Source organism: Malaclemys terrapin, chromosome 9 (genome assembly GCF_027887155.1).
Source record: "Malaclemys terrapin pileata isolate rMalTer1 chromosome 9, rMalTer1.hap1, whole genome shotgun sequence".
Taxonomy (NCBI): Eukaryota; Metazoa; Chordata; order Testudines; family Emydidae; genus Malaclemys; species Malaclemys terrapin.
In genome coordinates this window covers 103,110,597-103,129,865 of record NC_071513.1, presented here as the reverse complement: position 1 = coordinate 103,129,865, position 19,269 = coordinate 103,110,597, and the positions used below count along the sequence as shown (strand labels likewise).

The 19,269-nt window shown below is 50.0% G+C and overlaps 1 protein-coding gene across 3 annotated transcripts in view; it reads right to left on the bottom strand.

Moving 5' to 3' along the window:
* Positions 1-229: 229 nt before the first annotated feature.
* The window catches only part of IL1RAP (interleukin 1 receptor accessory protein), a 64,773-nt gene continuing 45,733 nt past the window's right edge, over positions 230-19,269 (bottom strand). The window contains exons 9-11 of one of the 3 annotated variants that reach the window (XM_054040812.1): positions 17,038-17,187; positions 16,247-16,390; positions 230-1,283 (exon numbers count right to left, since the gene is read on the bottom strand). In XM_054040812.1, the coding sequence (XP_053896787.1) occupies positions 601-1,283; positions 16,247-16,390; positions 17,038-17,187 (977 nt within the window). In that variant the 3' untranslated portion in view covers positions 230-600. Of the gene's footprint in view, positions 1,284-8,016; positions 9,857-16,246; positions 16,391-17,037; positions 17,188-17,233; positions 18,465-19,269 lie in introns of those variants that run through there. The other 2 variants (XM_054040810.1, XM_054040811.1) reach the window with 2 other exon arrangements.

Below are 19,269 nucleotides of genomic sequence, written 5' to 3'. Positions count from 1 at the left end.
TTGTTTAAAGTGATGACCATGTCCCTTTAAACCAGGATATGACAAAGCACCACAGGAAACACTGAAAAGGACCAATCCGGCCTCGGCAGGAGTTGGGGTTGGATCCTGCCCACAAGGAAATCAGTAATGAAGCTTTAATTGACTCAAAGGTGGAGGGTCAAGCCTGAGGTCACATCACACTTTTGTACCTCTTCATAAGGAGATTGTTTAGTCAACACCTCCCCTCCGATTCACCTCACAGGGACTCTTCCCTCTCCCATCTCCCTGGGCCGACTACAGCAACTGCTGATGGGGGAAAGCAACATAAGGGAAAGACTGAATGTCTTTTTATATCTATTTAGCAACCCAACCACGAATGCCCTGTGAGGCCCCAGAGGTCCCTAGATCAGTTAGGGACTAGATGGTCTTTCCCATCTCAAATGCCAAGGAGTGGAACATTTGGTAACATCACTCTGGCCCTCCTGCATGGCCGTCATTTGACTGGAAAAGAATGAGGACACGTGGAAGGAAGTGGAGCCAGTCCGGGAAATCCCAAAAACCCTCGTCGTTGCTCCATTCGCTTCGCATCCCCAGCGGCTCTGCTGTGGTCTGGGAACTCAGCTACAGAAGGCAGACGTCGTTGTTGTTGGACACATCGGTGTACTGGCAGAGCTGTGCGGCCGGGGGCTCCAGTCTGTTTCCGCCCGAGACCGGCTTGCAGAGGTGAGTCTCCCATTTGGACTTGGGCATGGCTGGGCGCTTCTGCCTGAGTTTATCGCCACGGTCACAGTACGTCACGCACCACTGACATGGCATGAACCGCTTGGCTCGGTGCTTGGTCTTTGGCCTGGGGTCTGGGGCCGCCCCGCTCGGAGCAGCAGCGCCTGTTCTGGAGCTCTGCGGTTCCCTCTGGCCTTTCAACCTGCTCCTCCTCCTCTGGACGGGATCCAGGCTGAGGTCGGACTGTGAGGAGCAGCTCTCGTTCCAACCCGTGCCAGAGCTCAGGCTCCTCAGGGGCAGGGCGAGGCGTAAGGCCTTCCAGAACTTGGAGCCAGATGGCTTGGATTTATCCCCGGCCCATGTCACAAAGGAGACGGACTCCTTCAGCTGGAGAATGCCAGGATGGGTGATCGGCAGCGGCCTGTACTCCACCACAACGAGCTTGGTGGAGAGGGCGTTCTGGCACACGAGACCCAGCTTGAACTCCAACACGCTGATGCTCTTCTCCGTCAGGTAATCGGGACTCAGCACCATGATCATCCTCCGGCTTCGCTGAATGAAGTCGAAAACTGCCTCGGTGGTATCTAGAGAGGCGAGGGAGAGGGAGAGGAGAACAAAGCCAAATGAGGCTATTTCACTGGACACATGCATTGCCCTTCCCAGCTGGAGAAGAGAGAAATTGGTTAGTGCAGCCCAGCAAACTTTTACTTGCCCATGGTCCCGGCACACAACAAATCTCAATAGCTGATTTTTCAGCATCCCCATCATGGTGAGAGTTGGCAGGCAGATTCTGTGTCTGTCTGGTATGTTTTCTTTACAAGGCTGCTAGTGAATTTAGGAGCAAACCATACTAAGTCAGATCAGTGTTTGATCTGGGCCAGCATTCTGTCCCCAGCACTGCCAGGGGCACCTACTTAGGGGGGGGAGGGATAGCTCAGTGGTTTGAGCATTGGCCTGCTAAACCCAGGGTTGTGAGTTCAATCCTTGAGGGGGCCACTTGGGGATCTGGGGCAAAATCAGTACTTGGTCCTGCTAGTGAAGGCAGGGGGCTGGACTCGATGACCTTTCAAGGTCCCTTCCAGTTCTAGGAGATGGGATATCTCCATTAAACTTAAACTTAAAACTTACTTCACAGGAAGGAGCAAAAGTCTCCCCAAGGTAGGGAATTACCCACCTATAGGGTTTACAGCTGTTTTGCATCACTAGAGCAATGCAAATGTCTTTTAGAAGATATCTCGGAATTAGTGTGGGGGCAGGTCTCTGGCCTGTGCTCTGCAGGAGGTCAGACTAGATGATCAAAAATGGTCCCTTCTGGCTTGGAATCTAGGAAAGCAACCGTTCACCTGGCTCCGAGAGCCTGTTTTTCAGAAGGCTACACCTGTAATGGACATCATTGGGGGCTTCTTGCCAACTCCAGAAAGCCGCCTCTTCTTGTCTCACATTGGACATCCAAAACTTGAAGCATCCCAAATTAGAGACCTTTGAAAATGTTGGCCCTTGACTCCTCTATGTCTCAGTTCACCCTTCTCTAAAATGGGGATAATAAAAGTCCTGCCTTGCAGAGGGCTTCATTAAAGTTTGTACAGTAAGGCGAGCTACTTAGATGGAAAGGTGGAAGACAAGCCCGTGTATTTACTATTATTAATCGTACTGAAATGGAACTGAACCAAGGAACAGCCTTAGCCTTTCTGGCTACAGCTCAGATGATGCAGGTTATACAAAGTGTATTAGTGGCTGATAAATGCAACAGTTGTGACTAATGGCTTCACAGTGAATGGGATGGGGATTAATAGGGCTGTGCCACTTAGCAAATTCACTCACCCGAATTGACATCATTGGGTTTTCATGGCAATAAACACAGAAGGGTTGGCCACACACTGTGAGTGATGGCATCTGGCACAGGGTAGCTGGGACTTGGTAGTGTTTGACCGGGGCAGAGCGGGCTGGAGGGAAAACTTTAATAAACACAAGAAGAAAAATCCCCTATAAAGAGCTTCCTTTGCACAGGAGAACAAACCCAGCAACTTCCGTCGCCCTTGTTCAGATCCCTGACGTCTAGGAGCTGCCACACGGGAAGGTTACGTTGCTGTATCATTCAGCAGTTTTAACAAGCTTATCTGGTCTCAGCTGTGCAATGCAGAACCAGACTGGGGGGAGGACAGAGATTGGCTTTTCCAGCAGGAAATGTTACTCGCTAGTGATTTCATTGTGAAGGTCTCTGGTCTGGTGCCTGCACATTTAGGTAGCATCTGTGTGCACCGCAGAGCACCCCAAAGTTATGTGCAAAAGGAATCTAAAAGTGACGCATTTCTATTAGCCCCTTAGAGGCTGTAAAGTTAGAGTATGTCTAGTGACCTAAGCATTCATTTGGCTAGCAGACTGGAAAGACTAGTTTGTGCATCAACAACCTGCTAGTATGTAGATAGGAAAGAGGTAAGCCTGAGCAGAATGAGAAGCCTTCCCAGACAAACGGATGATGGGAGAATAAGCGCCTAAGGGAGAGGTTGACTTTGATTAAGGATGAATTCCTAGCTCTGACACAGACTTCCTGTGTGACCTTGGGCATGTCACTTACTCACTCTGTGCCTCAGTTTCCCCATCTGTAAAATGGGGGTAATAGCCATGCCATCTCCCTTTTGTCTTTTTAGACTGAAAGCTCTTCAGGGCAGGAACTTCCTCTGTGTGTGTGTGTGTGTGTGTGTGTGTGCGCAGCCCCTACAACAAGGGGGCCCCTGATTGGGGCCTTTGGGTGCTATTTATATCATGAAGAGGTACCACAATTTGGATGGCATACATGTGACTGAGGTGGTACCTAGGCCTCATGATGCTGGGTCTCTGCCCAGGGGTGACTTCCACCCGCTAGGGTTCTATTTACAGTAGATGTTGCCACCAGGACAGAACATTTTGCCTTGGCTACACATATTTGCTGAGGAAGAAATGGAGTAAAATAAAACTCAGGAGAACCGTGCAAAGACTGAAATACAAAAGTGAAAATAAACATTTTATTTAAAAGTAAAATATATATATATAACCGAACAACACTGATACGTCACAAAAGTGAGAAAACGTAGAATGGAAAAAGGCCTTAAAACAGCAAATGAAATGGAAAGCACAGTCCATTCCAATGTGTGCAAAGCCAGTTGAAGGGTTAAAATCCATGAGCATTTTATGTAACCACCTGGTATATGGATTGTGCCAGCTCTTTTTCAGACCCAAAGTCCAGAGTTTGGTCTGGAGACCAGAGGCCTAGCAAATAGTGATTAGCTAAGAGAAAGCTGGGGTAAACAAGACAACATTGCCTTTGCTAAGACATGCTTGGTCAGTAGAAATGCCAGATGTTGAAGCAATAACTGAATAATTATGTTTCATCCAATGTTTCAGATTGAACAAAGGATCCCTGTTCCTATTGTGTTTCTCCTGTAGGAAAACAGTCTTCCCACAGATCCAACCTTGAGTTTATGAAAAGTTGGCACATGTCAGTATAAAGATATGGCATCCTTCCACCTCCCTTCCCAGGGACCAATGCCTGCCTTAAGACATAAAGGAGACAATCTGTACGGTCATGTACTTTCACTGTTTCTTTGCTTTAACCCCTAGGAATGTACCTGTTGGACAATCAAAGGAGCTGCTCCATTCCTATGGACCCCAAATCAGAATTCAACATATATATTTTATACTAATAACATTTTACCAAAGTACTAATTAAATGTTAACTTGCTAACTTGAGTCCATGGGCGGAGACATTGTGTAACCTTTTAACCATTGGCTATTGTGCTATCTTGTCTTGCTGCAAAACCTATCCCGGGGTGTGGAACTGCCTACCCCCGGAATCTATATATTCCATTGTAATCAACTGATTGACAGTATCTCTGAGCCTAATAAGCCAGGTGACACTCCGCCAGCGCTGTGTGTAATAAACCCCTATGCTTGACCTCTACACGGTGTGGATTTATGTCCATCACCGGTCCTCCTGCGCAGTGAGATAAAATGAAGGACTTTACATTTAGCTATCTATTGACTAATGTAACGCTACAGCACGGAGTCAGATGAACGCACCAAATTAAAGGTACGAGCTGTGCTAAAATCCTGCACTGGGAACCAAATGCCATTCATAAATAAGTGGATAGGCTTATTTGGGACGGGCCCCAGCATCTGCCCTACGCATGGGACATTCAAAAAGCCAAACGCTGACCTAACAGCTCTCATTGCAGTCAATGGTAACTTGCATGCTTTTATTCTTCACTGAATTGATGGAGATTGCCTGCCTCTTGGTAATCCTCTCGGGGAATGGGCACAAGCATCTTGAATCGTTGATGTTGATGGAGTTACGCTGACTGACACCAGAGGAGGATCTGGTCCATTATTTTTTTTTTAACTTTTTAAATCAGACAAGTAAAATTAAACACAGGGATTTCTTTCCTAAGATAAATCTCTACCACCCTATTAACAAAGGATCTCCTGGTACCTAAGCCAGCGGTGAGATGCAAGATGCTAATGTCTGGGAGATGTGGGGACATTCAGATTTCATGCATGCAGGCTGTTTTTTAAATCAACTTAGAATACAACAAAAAGTGTTTGGAGTGTGATGTGGGGCCTCACATCCTGCATGCAGATGTCAGAGGTGCTTGAAGATAACTCTGCCTACGTTTATAGCAAGGAGATGCTTAATGTTTCCAAAGCCCCAACAGGAAAAAATGGGACAAAACGATGCACATTACAGGTAGGACCGGCTCCAGGGTTTTTGCCGCCCCAAGCGGCGAGAAAAAAAAAAAAGCCGTAATTGCGATTGGCGGCACTCCGGCGCCAGCTCCACCGCGCCGCTTTCTTCTTTGGCGGTAATTCGGCGGCAGGTGCTTCCCTCCAAAAGGGACCTGCCTCCGAATTGCTGCCGAACAGGCCGATGTGCCGCCCCTTCCCCTTGGCCGCCCCAAGCACCTGCTTGCTGGGCTGGTGCCTGGAGCCGGCCCTGATTACAGGTTAATCCTGGCTTTACAAAGTTTTATAAACTGTGAGGTGCTGGTTATATCACAAGTGAAAACATGGAGACGGAGTTTACGACAGCAGGAAACCACACTGCCTCCTGCAGAGCCAGCGGTGGATGACGGCCCCAGCACAGCAAAATACCTGCTTTATCCTAAGCAAATGAGCAGTTCTGTTGACTTCCAGGAAGCCACTTGGGACTTGGAGTCACCAGGACTATTCATTTGCTTAAAACGAAGTATGTGCGTAAAGGCTTTGCGGGAATGGGACCTTGGCTGTATCTCCAGCACAGCACAACTATTCCTGTCCAGTTGGATGGACAGTGCACAGATTCCAGCTGTTTCTTTTTAACAATGGCTCCACAATGTGCATCCCGGTCTCACCAATGGGCATCACAGGACTGTGATGCTGGCAGTCCAGGTGCCAGCTCATGCCAAGGCCCCTAGGTCCCAACTGAACGCTGATGAATGCAGAGCTGGAAACCCGTCTGGCTCAGCTGTGGGGTAGGATTATTAAAATAGGCATTAAACTTATAAAAATGTGTTAACACTTTATGAAATATTTGTAGAATGCTGCATGTATTAATCTCGCTTAACATCTGTAGCTCATGTTATAAGGTCACATTAAGTGTTGGTGTTGTAAACCTCTAGCTGTGTAAGTCATCAAACAGGAAAGGACCTTTAACTCATGTAAAATGCTGGCTTCCTGCAGAAAGGGTTAGGCCCTGCCCTGCTCTGCAAGAAGGCCCATTAAAACCAAATGAGCCATTGTGAAACATCAAAGAACAAAGCCATTTATTGCATTCACCCCTTTTCCCTGCCCTCCCAGCAGAGGAGACCTGCGTGTAAACTCATCCCATCAATTTGAACTCAGGGAGGAAGGGAATAAAAATCCCCAGCTCTGTGCTGCCTGAACTCTTAGGGGCAAAGATTTCTAAGCCTAATCAAGAGTTCCCCAGGGCTTGGCCGGGGTTAGTCCTAAAGGACATAGAACTTGCATATTACAGCAACTTCTATTACCTCTTCGGAACCTAAGACGGAACCCATTTGTGTGTGTATGTTACCTGCTTTAACCTTGGAAATCGCTCTCATTTCTTTTCTTACTTAACACATCTTGTTTGTTTATTATAGGATTGGCTACAAGTGTTGGCTTTGGTGAGCTATAAAAGGATGCAACTGGCCTGGGGTCAGTGACTGGACGTTTGGGACTGGGAGTAACCTGAATATTGTTGTGATTTTGGGGGGTAAGGGACCATGTATCACAAGGACAAGCTTACGTAGGTGGCACGCTAGATCGGATTGCCCACGGGGACTGTCTGTGACTCCATGTTAAGGCTGTCCCAGTGCTTGAGTTCACACTAAATAGATGGTTAGTGAAATCTAGGTATAGGACTCACAACCAGTTTGGGGTTTGTGCCATTTCTTCACAGTCTGCCCTGAGGCTGGTATTCAAGCTTGTGAGCAGCTCCGGATAGCTTGACGCTACTCGGGTGACAGGTCAACCAAGAGTTACAATCTTAGCCACAGACAATGTACATGCATTTGCCAGGAGTAACGCTCAATTCCAGAATAAAGCAAAAATGCCCCCATGTACCAAGACATCTAGGTGCCTCAAGGGAGGCAGAGAATTTTAGGACACTAGTAAATGATTAACAAATCTACAGACACATGGAAAAACCAATCCTCCTTCCCTAGGGGAAAGCAGGGCAGAGCTGACCTGCCCTGAGAACTGATTGCCCTCGAATATGAAACATTTCGATCACAGCAGAGTCTCAAAGCGCCAGCCAGAGCCAGGCCCCACGATGCTGGGCTCTGTAATAAGACAGACGCTTGCCCCAGCGAGCTGACAAGGGGACAGGGTTACACTCCAGCACAGTGGCTTAGCATGCCAAGCCCTTGCCTATTCCATCCAGAGCCGCTGCCTCCTGTCTCATCCAGGGTAAAGCAGCCCCGAGTGGAATTTTTAACAGCTCCTGGCTTAACCCTGCTGCCACTGATGACAGGGGGGCTTTACCACTGACGTCACCGGGGGGAGCAGAGTGAGAGCATGAAGGAACAGCTGGAAGGCAGGCAGGACTGGTGCACTGGGGTCCAGCACCGACAGGCACTATTAAGACCAGGAAAGACACTTGTCAGGACCGGTCAGATGTGTGCCCGTGGCCCAGACCCGCTCCCCTGGTGCGTCACACTGCTTCTTGCACATCCAGCCCTGCTAGTGTCCTTGGTGCGTCTCACTTCAGAGAGTGGGAATTCAGAAACAAAACATAGGCTGGCAAATACACTTCCATAACGGTTGTTTTAAAAAAGGTGGATCTACAAAACCAAAAATCAGGACAAGTAAGAGACTAAATAAAAATGCTTTATTGCTTCATACTCCTTAAAAATCTGTGCAGGGGGCGAGGCGTTCAGCCTTCCCTGAAAATCTGGAAAGTATGTGCAGACTAAGGTGACCAGACAGCAAGTGTGAATAATCGGGACGGGGGTGGAGGGTAATAGTCTTCTATATAAGAAAACCCCCCAAATATCGGGACTGTCCCTATAAAATTGGGACATCTGGTCGCCCTAGTGCAGAGTCAGTCCCTGGTGTCTCAACAAGAGCTGCTGAGGTCTGCCTGTTATATACGGTGAAATACAAGCAATGTTGTCGCTGCTGCACTTCTGAGCCGGGAGAGCAGTAAGTGCAGACATCCCAGTGGAATGTGAGCTCTCTGAAGTGTCACCCCAAGCATGCCTGGCAGCAACAGATGTGCTGGTTGACTCACGTACCAAGGGCATGTAGATGTGGGCAGAACTTGGAGAGAGGTGGTTTGGGTTTTGGTTTTGAAACAAAATGTCTCCTTTAACTTCTTCCCCAGTGTTTTCCAATGCCCAGCAGCATAGGTTGAACAGGGACGCTGCTCTTCAGCAGTAAAGCGGAGCCGTCTGCAACCCTTGTGAAGTCCCTGAGCTTGTCCTACGAATAAGGGTCACGTGCATGGGAAGGCAGGATCTGTGGCACTGTATTAACGGAGAAACTCCCCTCGGTTCCGAGGATTGGGCACCACAGGGGCTTGGAAACTCAGAAGACTGCCATGAGTTTCTGAGCTGGGCCAGCTTTTGCCAGAAGGTATTTCTGTAAAACAAATACCACAAGAGTACCTTCAACACAAAACATAAGTACATTTCTGTGACGATCGCTTCACATTTGTAAAGTCCCTGAAGGGAGTCGTTCCCATGGGAACACGTCCAGGAACGGTACGGGCCAGCCGAGTGCTAGGTGTGAGCATGTATTGTAGTGTACGTCCCATCCTGAAGCAGAAATCAGGAGTGTCTGAATGAGCAACGTGGACACTCCTGTCTCCAAGGATCCTTACTGAAAGCATAACAGCCAGTCTGGTGACTTTGTTCAAACTGGCCCAGTGCTTCTATGAGGAGTGGCTACCGCCACGAGCCACTAATCAGAAGGGACGAAAGGTCATAAGGAGAGAAAGGGGGATCGAGGTCCCAGAATAGAGGGGCAGGGCTCAGGTCAGATCCCAAGAGTGAGAACGCTGACCCATGCAAACGCCTCCCTTCCCCCAAAGGTGCTTGCACCCCTCCTGGATGGCAAATATTTAGCCCCTGAGAGTGGATGTAATGCTGACCGGTCTTATCCAGCTAAATAAAAGGCGGCACGTTTGAAACAGTGGCCAGTGAGCTCTTCTCTGACCAGGGCAGTTTGAAACGCCGTAGGGAGGTGCCGTTCTGAAATGCTCGAGACGGAATCCTTCATTGTAAACCCTCAGAGCCCACGTTCTTGTCCCCTCCCCAGCCTCGCTATCCCCTCCTCTATCAAACATTTCGCAGGGAGGAATTGGAAAGCTCCTGCTCGCTGATGGTAGGGCGCCTGGTCGTCTTCTTCAGTGGCAACTCCACCTGCAGCTGCTTCCAGAACCTGCCCCGTGGGTACTTGGACTTCTCGCCTTTCCACTTGATGACAGTGAGCGCAGTCTTGGCCCGCTTCAGCTCCTTCACTTTGCTCTTCTTGATGGCTTTGTACTGGACCAGGATGACTCGGATGCTGCCCTGGGAGACCATGTTCTCCAGACCGGCTTTGAGCTCCAGAAGGGCTTGTGTGCCCTGAAGGACGTAGTTGGGGCTCAGCACAACGAGCAGGCGGCGGCTTTTCTGGATGAAGCTCAGAGTTTCGTCTGTGACAACTGGGAGAGAAAGACACCGAGCTGGTTAGTGACGGCGGCAAACGCGCCGCTGAGTGACTGCGGCAAAGCAGACCCTCCTGAGAGGTCAAGCCCCCTGTGTGACTGCATGGGGATATCCCAACCACTTCAGGCAGGCCTCCGCTCCAGCAGCCAGCACCCCCCCTTGCCCAGCAGCTGGGCCTTCTCTGATCCACAACGGAACCGCTACCCACTCCCAACCCCTTCTCTCCAAGCCACATGGCCGGGCTCCCCACGGGCAGAGCGTGGCTGCGGTCGCTCAGAGCCAGTGCCACGTAAACGCCATTGCGCCACGTTGCAGTGATAGTCTCGATCGCTGGGGGATGGCTGCGTGTGGACAGCGAGGCTGCTTTGGGCCGGCCTGGATTTATCCCAGTTATAAATGGGACACAAAAGGAGACCACGCAATCTAATGGAGCAAAGCACGGCTGTCACGGGGTGTCATCCACCTGGTCAATGCTGTCACCTCAGCTAGAGGGAGATGCGATCTAAGAGAAGCTGGGACCATCTGCGTTTTAATCCTGCTGTCACAGACAGGCCTGTGGGTAAATCATTTCACTCCCCTGCCTCAGTTTCCCCCTCTGTGAGACGGGGAGAGTAATTATCCACCCTCAGGGGTGTTCTGAGGGTTAATTTAATGTTGAATTGCTGAGTTCTAACTACTCTCCTGGACCGATTTATTAAGCTACTGCTCCTGGCTCCCACATCACCGCACCGAGGACACCTCCACGGTGTTCCCAGACGCAGGGACCTCAGCCGCACCAGGCTTTTTAATGTGGGGTCTCTAAAGCGACACTGTGAGAGTCAGTGACACGGTAGCGGATGCCTTTGATTTCCAGCAGCAGCGAGCAGATTTGCCTTAGCCACCTTCACAAAACTAATGCAAAGTCCTTCTGAAAGCGCATCTCCCAGCGGCTGCTTCCGTAGTTCACGGGCAGAAAACAGAATGGAAAAGAAAGTAACGGCACTGAGCCGCCAACGGTGTCTGACTCGCTCCTGCCAGCAGAACTGGAGGGACAATCCATCTCCCTCTGCTTCGTCATCAAGGACAGCATAATCCTCTCCCCATCACACAGGTGCACGCTCTGGGGCAGGTACCAGCTGCCCAAAGCTCTCTCAGGGCCCGCCATGTTTCCCTAAGATGTAGACGAGTCGAAGCCCAGCAGTGTGTGATGGGCGAGCAGCAGCAATGCTGCATGTGGCACGGCAACTGAACATGACCTCGCCGCTGTCCAGGTGGGCCGGGACGGGCACTTGGGGGACCTAACCAGAAGCTGCTGAGCATTGCGGTGAGCCTGCGTCACACGGATGGGTATGGAAGCGCCCCTGGTTGGGTTTGAAGGCGAGGGGTGCCTAGATCGGGTTGGAAAGGAGAGACAGCAAAGGGATATGGGCAGGCAGGAGAGAAGCAGAGACGTGAGCGTGCAGAGCAAGAGAAAGAGAGGTACGCTTGCAGGCACAGCATGGCAGGCAGATTCCGGTGACCCACTTTCTTTGGGAATTCGCTGGGGCCTGTCAGGAGTTAGTGGATTCTCATTCTAGGAAGTCATGGTTAGCAAATCTGGCTCCCCTGGTCACCCCAAGAGACGAGCTGCGCCCATGCCAGCCACTCCACTGTCCAGGCCGGAGGCAGCGAGAGGCAGATGTGTGGTGGGGACTAGAGCTCACACATGGAGCGTCACTACCTCTCGGGCACATTCTCTTGTTTCGGCACAGGAGGTGGCCGGTGCATTTTGCAAGGGAGCATGAGGGTGAGGAGAGCCCTTTTCTGCACTCCTTGTTCCACACATCCCCATGGCACTCTCATGGTCTTTGCTTCCGGAGCACGGCACAGGAGGTTGGAGCCACATCGTAGAGGCTGGTGCTGGCCAAAGGCAGCTTGGGGCCACGCTTGTTTGACCCGAGCACCAGATTCGTTTCTTCCGACAGGGCACAGGAGTGGCCAGAGTCGCCTGGCGATGGGTGTCGTCAGACGCGCGGTGGCAGACATCACCATGCCCCACGGGGGATTTAAACAAGGAGCTTTTCTTTTTGTGCAAGGACACGCAGCAGAAGAGCCCAGCCGCTCAGACACAAAGCGACGGCTACTCTGCCAATTACCCACACTACGGCTGAGCTCGACTGAAAGCTCTGCCCTCCCAGGAGTTCTTAGCACAGTGCACAGCTGAGCGGTAGTGCTGGACTTGGCTGATTTATTTCCTTTAGCTCTTTATTTTTTTCAATCAGATCCCTGCTGCTTCTCTCTCTCTGTAGAGAATTTAGGAAGAGGATCAGGCTTGCCCGGAGGGCAGGATACCGCTGTCTGCCTGCAGACCTGCCACCTTCAGATATGATCCTGCCAGATCTTACAAGGCAACGAGAGGAAGACTGTATCAACTCTTCGCTGGAAGAGTGCCACGGATTGGCTAGGGGCTGCAGGGAGTGGTGCTGGCCAGTCAGCAGATGCTGGTTAGAGCTGGCTGAATAACAGTAAAAAACATTTACCAAATAATTTGAATCATGTACCAAAATGTGTGAATAACTTTTGGCCAGCTCAAGACATGACTGTCCCACTGAGTCACGCTGAACTGAAGTTCTGGTAGGGCGCGAGGGCACCATGCTGCTGGAAATCCCACCTTCACACACTCACCACCAGCGGCCTTTGAAATTCCCATGGCCCTTTTCATTGTAGGCAATTCATATGGACAAGATATTCCTCATGTCCTGTGCTAAACAACCCCTGGGTTCCACACACAAGGCGGATGAAGCAATCCCTGTGCACACTGGTTGGAAAGCGCTTTGGGACCCTTTGAGAGGAAAGATGCTCTGTTGTTTTGAACTGGACCAGTCCCCGAGGAAGCAGAGTGGGTGATATCGCACATGGAGAGAAAGCGGGGTGAGAACACCAGAGCGAAAGGCAGAGAACGATTTATAGTTAGTTCCCAAGGAAAATGTGCATTTGCTGGGTTATGAGAGAATCACAGCAGACAGCACCCTTTGAGAGCCAGGCAGGAACAGAACAGAACAGTGGAGCTGTAGGTCAGATGCAGAGCTGTCCTTCCTGCTGATATAAAATAGCTGTGGAACATAACGAGCAGAGACGTGAACCATAACGAGGCAGGGAAGAGAGTAGTCAATTAATGGGCATCTGGGACCAACACCAGAAGGAAAGGAAACAGGTTAAGCACTTCCTAAAGCAACCAGTCAATCTGCTCTTGAAACATTCAGCCCCATGCATGCTTGGCTTCATTACAGTAATGTAGGACTGGACAGGGCTTGGAGAGGTCGTCTAGTCCAACTCTCTGCACTGAGGCAGGACTAAGTATTATCTAGACCATCCCTGACAGGTGTTTGTCTAATCTTAAGAACCCCCAATGACAGAGATTCCATAACCTCCCTAGACAATTTATTCCAGTGCTTAACCACCCTGACAAGAAGTTTTTTCCCAATTTCTAACCTAAACCTCCCTTGCTGCAATTTAAGCCGATTGCTTCTTGTCCTATCCTCAGCGGTTAAGCAGAACAATTTATCACCCTCCTCTTTATAACAATCTTTTATGTATTTGTTGAAGTCTGTTATCATGTCCCCCCTCAGTCTTTTCTTCTCCAGGCTAAACAAACCCAATTTTTTCAGTCCTCCCTCAGTGGTCAGGTTTTCTAGACCTTTAATCATTTTTGTTACTCTCCTCTGGACGTTCTCCAATTTGTCCACATCTTTCCTGAAGTGTGGTGCCCAGAACTGGACACAATACTCCAGCTGAGGTCTTATCAGCGCCAAATAGAGCAGAAGAATTACTTCTCGTGTTTTGCTTGCAACACTCCTGCTAATACCTCCCAGAATGATGTTCACCTTTTTGGCAACAGTGTTACATTGTTAACTCATATTTAGTCAGTGATCCTCTATAACCCCCAGATTCTTTTCTGCCATACTGCTTCCTAGGCAGTCATTTCCCATTTTGTATTTATGCAGTTGGTTATTCCTTCCTAAGTGAAGCACTTTCGTTTTCTGTTACCGTCTTTCCTTCCTCATTGAGTGAGGATCCTCCCATTCATGTTCCAACAACACAGGCCTACCCTGTTTCTGCCATCATTGTTCCTACTCTGGGGCCATGGGACCTTAGTCCTGGCTTTGTGCCACATCTCACCCTTAATGACCTGCTCTGCCTGGAGCTTATTGCAAAAATGACATTGGGGGTTCCAAGTGTATCGCCTCTCAGGGACTCCAACTTATCTGCCCGCAAATACGTTTTATGTCTAACTGCCAGCCCTGCAAACCCTACCTGGGATCTGAGAGCCAAGCTGGATTCTTTCCTTCTTGTACATCACCACCAGCAATAAAGAGACGGTAGGCTAAACTATGCCTTCCAGTGACACCTGTGCCAACACACGACTGGAACTTCATGAATCAATCCTGCTGATGCACAAGAAGGGACAGAACCTCTCTCTCCCAGAGCAGCATCAGCTCTGCAAGGTGAACTGGAGCAGAAAACCATACAAATATCAACTTGCTGATCTGACTGCTAACAGACACCGGGAGCAGATCTGCTGCGGAAGGAGATGCCAAGTTTACGGAGTCTCTTCTCAGCACAGAACTGCACTTTTTAGCCCACGGCTGCCTCAAAATTGTGTTAAGAAGTAGAATAAACCCTGAAGATTTAGCCTAGAAAAAAACAAAACAACTTAAATCATCCGTGTTCACCAAACCCTCCCTCTGCTGTCTGGTGCTTTGCAGGGGCTGAACTAACATGCTATTTTCACTTTGAATCGGTGCCCAAAGCCCCCAGTCAGGACTGGAGCCTGCTGTAAAACTGTAAGTTTTTGTAAAAGGCCAGATGATGCTGTCAAGTGACACCCGTGCAAACACCTGGTGGGAACTGCTCTGTGGCTCCAGGGTTTGGTGACATAAAAATGGTTCTTCTGAGCCTCCTCCCACCTGGGATTGTCAGTGGGTGGAAGGAAGGAGGAGCCACGGTCCTTCCCCTTTCTCTCAGCATTCACACCCTGTGGGATGCAAGGCCTCCGTCTACTGACCACTGGCCTTAGCTAGGCAGACGGGAACAACGTAGAGTGAACAGCTGCTGGACTGAACTATCCAGGGCTGGCTGCAGGACCCTGCTCCTTCCGAGCATCTGCCAGAGCCTGACCATTGGCGAAAACAAACAAGCTGGCGTATGGCTCGCCTCTTCGTGCAGCCTTTGCATTGACCAACCACCCAGGGGCTTTAGCTGGTCACCCACTTGGTGAGTCATCTTTGCTTACTTATCTGTCAAAGGGGTGGTGCCCAAGCACCTTGTCAACGGACTCTGCATGGGACTAGGAGAGCAAAAGGACCCAGGGTCTGATTCTGATCTCTTGCAGCTGCTCAGACTGGTGTATGACTCCAGGGGAGTCACTCCTGGTTTGGGGTAACTGAGTGCACAAGCCGCTACTTTGGAACAACCGAGCTAGTGATTTTTACCAGCATACGTTCTGACACAACCAGGCCCTCACCCAAAGTCCCCTGAAGTCAAGAGCAGTCTTTCCATTGACTTCAGTGGCGGTGGTCCTTATCTAGCCTCCTACTGGGGTTCTGGCATCTCTGTGCCCTGTAGCCATGTGGGGTTCCCCAGGAGATGGGGCATTTGGAGCACGGGTTGTTCTTGCATCTTTGCTTCTGCAACCCCAGGTTTGTACAACTGATCCAAGGAGGGTCCTGGATTTGGCCACTCCCGGGTGTGGAGCCCCTTGGCCCTGTCCATCATTAATGGGTGGGCCCCCCCAAAATACAAATGTCGTATTTGCTATTCAGGGTTATGAGTATGCTGATACTTACTAAGGATAGACATGCTCCAGGGTATGAGCTACTCTCTAACTAATGGGGATTAGTAGGGAACTTTCCCTGAGGACTGGTCATCCCATCACTGCTATAGCAGGGTTTACTGCACCTTCCTCTGACGCAGCGGGTGCTAGCCAGGGTCAGTGACGTGGTAATGCACTGGATGGATTACGGATCTGGGCTAGTACAATAAATCCCCTATTCCTCAGTCCACCCCCCAACTTTATCCTCTCCTCCTCAGGCCAGTTCAGAAGTTTTATTTAAGGATAGGGGTCTGGTTGCCTTGCAGTGCTTTTAGAGCGCAGTTCAACACTCCTCCTGGAAAGAGCATTGAAAAATACCCACTGTCATTTGACCATGGCAGCGCCCCGCACGCTGGCTCCAAGTGTTTGCAACATCCCGTGAAGCAAGATGCCGGAATCTGCTCCGAGGGATGTTTAACGGCGTGGGGGACATTGCTTTGAAATAAAGTGTAACATGAAAGGCCAGGTTGTTCTCACCCTCCTCTCAATCACCACGGCCTCCCACCTACTAAAGGGGAAGGGCATGAACGGCGGGCATCCCCCGGGACATACTCACTTCCCCCGGGGAGGCTGTCTCTGTCGAAGATACACAGCTTGTATCCGAACTCATTCTCCAGGACTCCACGCAGGGTCAGCAGCACAAACTCCTCCTCCTCGGCATTCCGGGCATAGGACACGTAAATGTCATACTCCTTCCCGTCTGAGAGAGACACTTCGGTTACTGGCTACGGCCCGTGCCTTCCTCCGCCATTCAGCCCCCGCCTCCCCGCTGCCTCTCGAGTCTTACAGACGCCGGGGACCTGTACCTATGAGCCATCTCGCCAGACAAGGCTCTGCGCTTCTCCAGCCTCGGCCGGACTCAAAGCGCCTGGCACACATTCACGGGATCAGCAGCAAACCTGCCATTCCAGCCAGGGACCTACTATCATCCCAGTTCTCCATAGGAAGAAATAGCGGTGCGGCGTGCCTGGGGGATGAGCTCAGAGTGACATAAGAAGTCTGATTCTGTGCTCGAGACAGAAGACCATTCTTTCCACACCCTTAGCAGAGAGGCCAGAGACCGGACAACATAGCCCTGTCCCTCGAGACGGTCCCATGAAGCAATGTGTGGAGAGCTTACACTATCATGGCCATGCCGCACCTACTGCAAGGATACCCTCCTAGACCCTGCCTCTGGCTCTTCTTGCAAGCACTCCGTTCACCCCAAAAAGGGAAAACAGTTAAGGACGTTTAGGGTCAGTGATACCCTGCTTCTGGAGGGGTAGAAATGGCCTGACACAAAGTTATCTCCAGAACCAAAGGGACTGGCAGCAAGAAGCAGGCCCTGTAACTCTGTGAAACCCTTACCTAGGATGGCTTCGTCCGTTCCAAAGTGAGCCCGGTAGAAGAGAACCATTTCGAGCCAATAAACGTGGTAGACGACGATCAGGATCACCACCAGCAAGACGGTGGATCCTAGTCCGCAGGCCAGTTCCACAGTGTACCTTGGAGCTAGAACTGGGGTTAAAAACAGACAGGTCTTTTTTCACGGAATACGCTGGTCTTCCATTTGAATGGGCACATGGCTGGATCACAGGCAGCCGAAGGGCATAATACAATGGAGGTTTCTGTAGGACATCAAAGGCTAATGCCTAAATAAACACACACAAACACACACACGCGAGCCCTGGGCAGTTTTTGGAGGCTGGGCAGTTGCAACATGAAGGAGGCAATTGAAAGGGAGACAAAATGACTGAAGGGCCAGTTCTGCTCCCCATACAGACACTGAAGATGGGCCACTCCCCACATCTTCCTGGAGCAAGACAGAGGCCAGGGAGGAATCTCTGAGCTACAGTTCCCTTCTGCTGCAGGATGGCCCTCACTCTGGGCTGGGCCCAAAGGTTCAAGCTGGCCCCAGAGGGTACGATTGTGAAAGCCGCCTTTTCCAGAACAATCATAGCCTTGGAAACAGCATGTAGCAAGTGCAGTGGGTGTGATCGGCGCATGAATACGGGGAAAGCCAGGCCGTAACCAACAGCCCCAGCCTGGAGAGGAATAACTCATGGCCACCATCTTATGCTCCTCTCATGCCTTGTCCCAAAGAGATAACAAGTATGTCAGTAGCATCCCCCAAATGTTTCTAGTCACGAACCAGAAGGAAGGCTCTGAGAAAACACTGGAAAGACTGAAATGTTTGCAAAGAGGTAAGATGACTTGTTCTAAGCAAGACAGACTCTCTCATGAAGCCAGCATTTGCTAACAGTAGTATCTGAGATGCCCCTGTTTTTCCCCCATACTTAGAACAGGAATTAACGTGGTAACTGTGTGGCATCGCTAGGCAAATACTGCTCTTTGAATGGGCACAGCCGAACTATGTGACGTGTGCAGCGGCAGTTGGGATAGAGAGCCATCAGCAGTAAGTAGAAGCATCACAAAACTCGTGAATATAACTGAGCTTTATTAGCGAACAAACCAAACCACCAGAAAGAGAATATACAAACTGAAAGAATCCACCAAGTCTCCGTGGGTAGCAAACAGTACAAGAGATACACGGAACCGTGAAAGAGACAATCCCAAGAAGAATAAAACCAGGAGCCAGAAATGAATACAAACCAGTGGCAAGGAGAGGGGGGAATTTTTTCATAGCCAACATAAAAGAAATACAAGCCCACTTGCTAACATTTATAAGGCAAATGGTACTGAGAGGTTAGGTCCTGGCCAGGAGTGACATGATGTGATGGTCTGCAGCTAGTTGACTTTAGCCTGCTGTGGTCCAGGCTGGTTCTTGCACTCTGCTGTGGAATGGAGCAGAAAGCGAAAAAGAGGACATACGTAACTTGTCTACAGAAAGAGAAGCTTCCAGTCAACTCTCCTGGGGTCTGACAAAGTGGACAGGAGGGAAAGAGAGACAGTTGCAGACAGCCAAGCATCAGTCAGCCAAGAAACAGTGTTCTGTGAGGTCCTGGATGGCTGTGTTTTCTAATCAAAGGGTCAACTTGCCAGGCATCTCCATTTTCCTATCCAGAGACAAGAAGTAAGTGCATAGACACTACAGGGATGACTGCTCGAGAAAAGCCTCAGGTAGGCAGATAGATAGATGGCTCTAACCCAACTCTGGCCTTGATTAATTGCATGCTCTGTCTGGGGCGCCTGTGTGAAGAGACACACAAAGATTGTCGCGAGTGGACAATTCGATGAGAATAGCTGCAAAGCGGTCGTTAGTGAGGAAAGCCTTCCTTCGAGTCAATCATGTCTAAACTCCCAGCAACCCTGGCGGCAGCAGAGTGGAACATGAGGAGCCAAAAGGCTATTTTTTGGCATCTTGCCTTTGAAATAAGTTAAACAGGGCAGACTCCACTCTGGTGGAGCTTCTTAGAAACAGCAATCTTTCCTGATGTGCCGCCGGGCAGTCTCTGTACAGTGCTGTCCCCCACTTGAGGTTAGTGAGGTAACAGAAATGTCTGCCTGGCTAAGGAAACCTGGTGCGGACATGCCTGAAGAAAGGGTTTTGGCTGCTGTGACATGGGTGTGTGAAACAGGAAAAATACCTCTCAGGTTAAGAGAGAAACAGCTCTAGAAATCTGTAAAAAGCAACAGAGG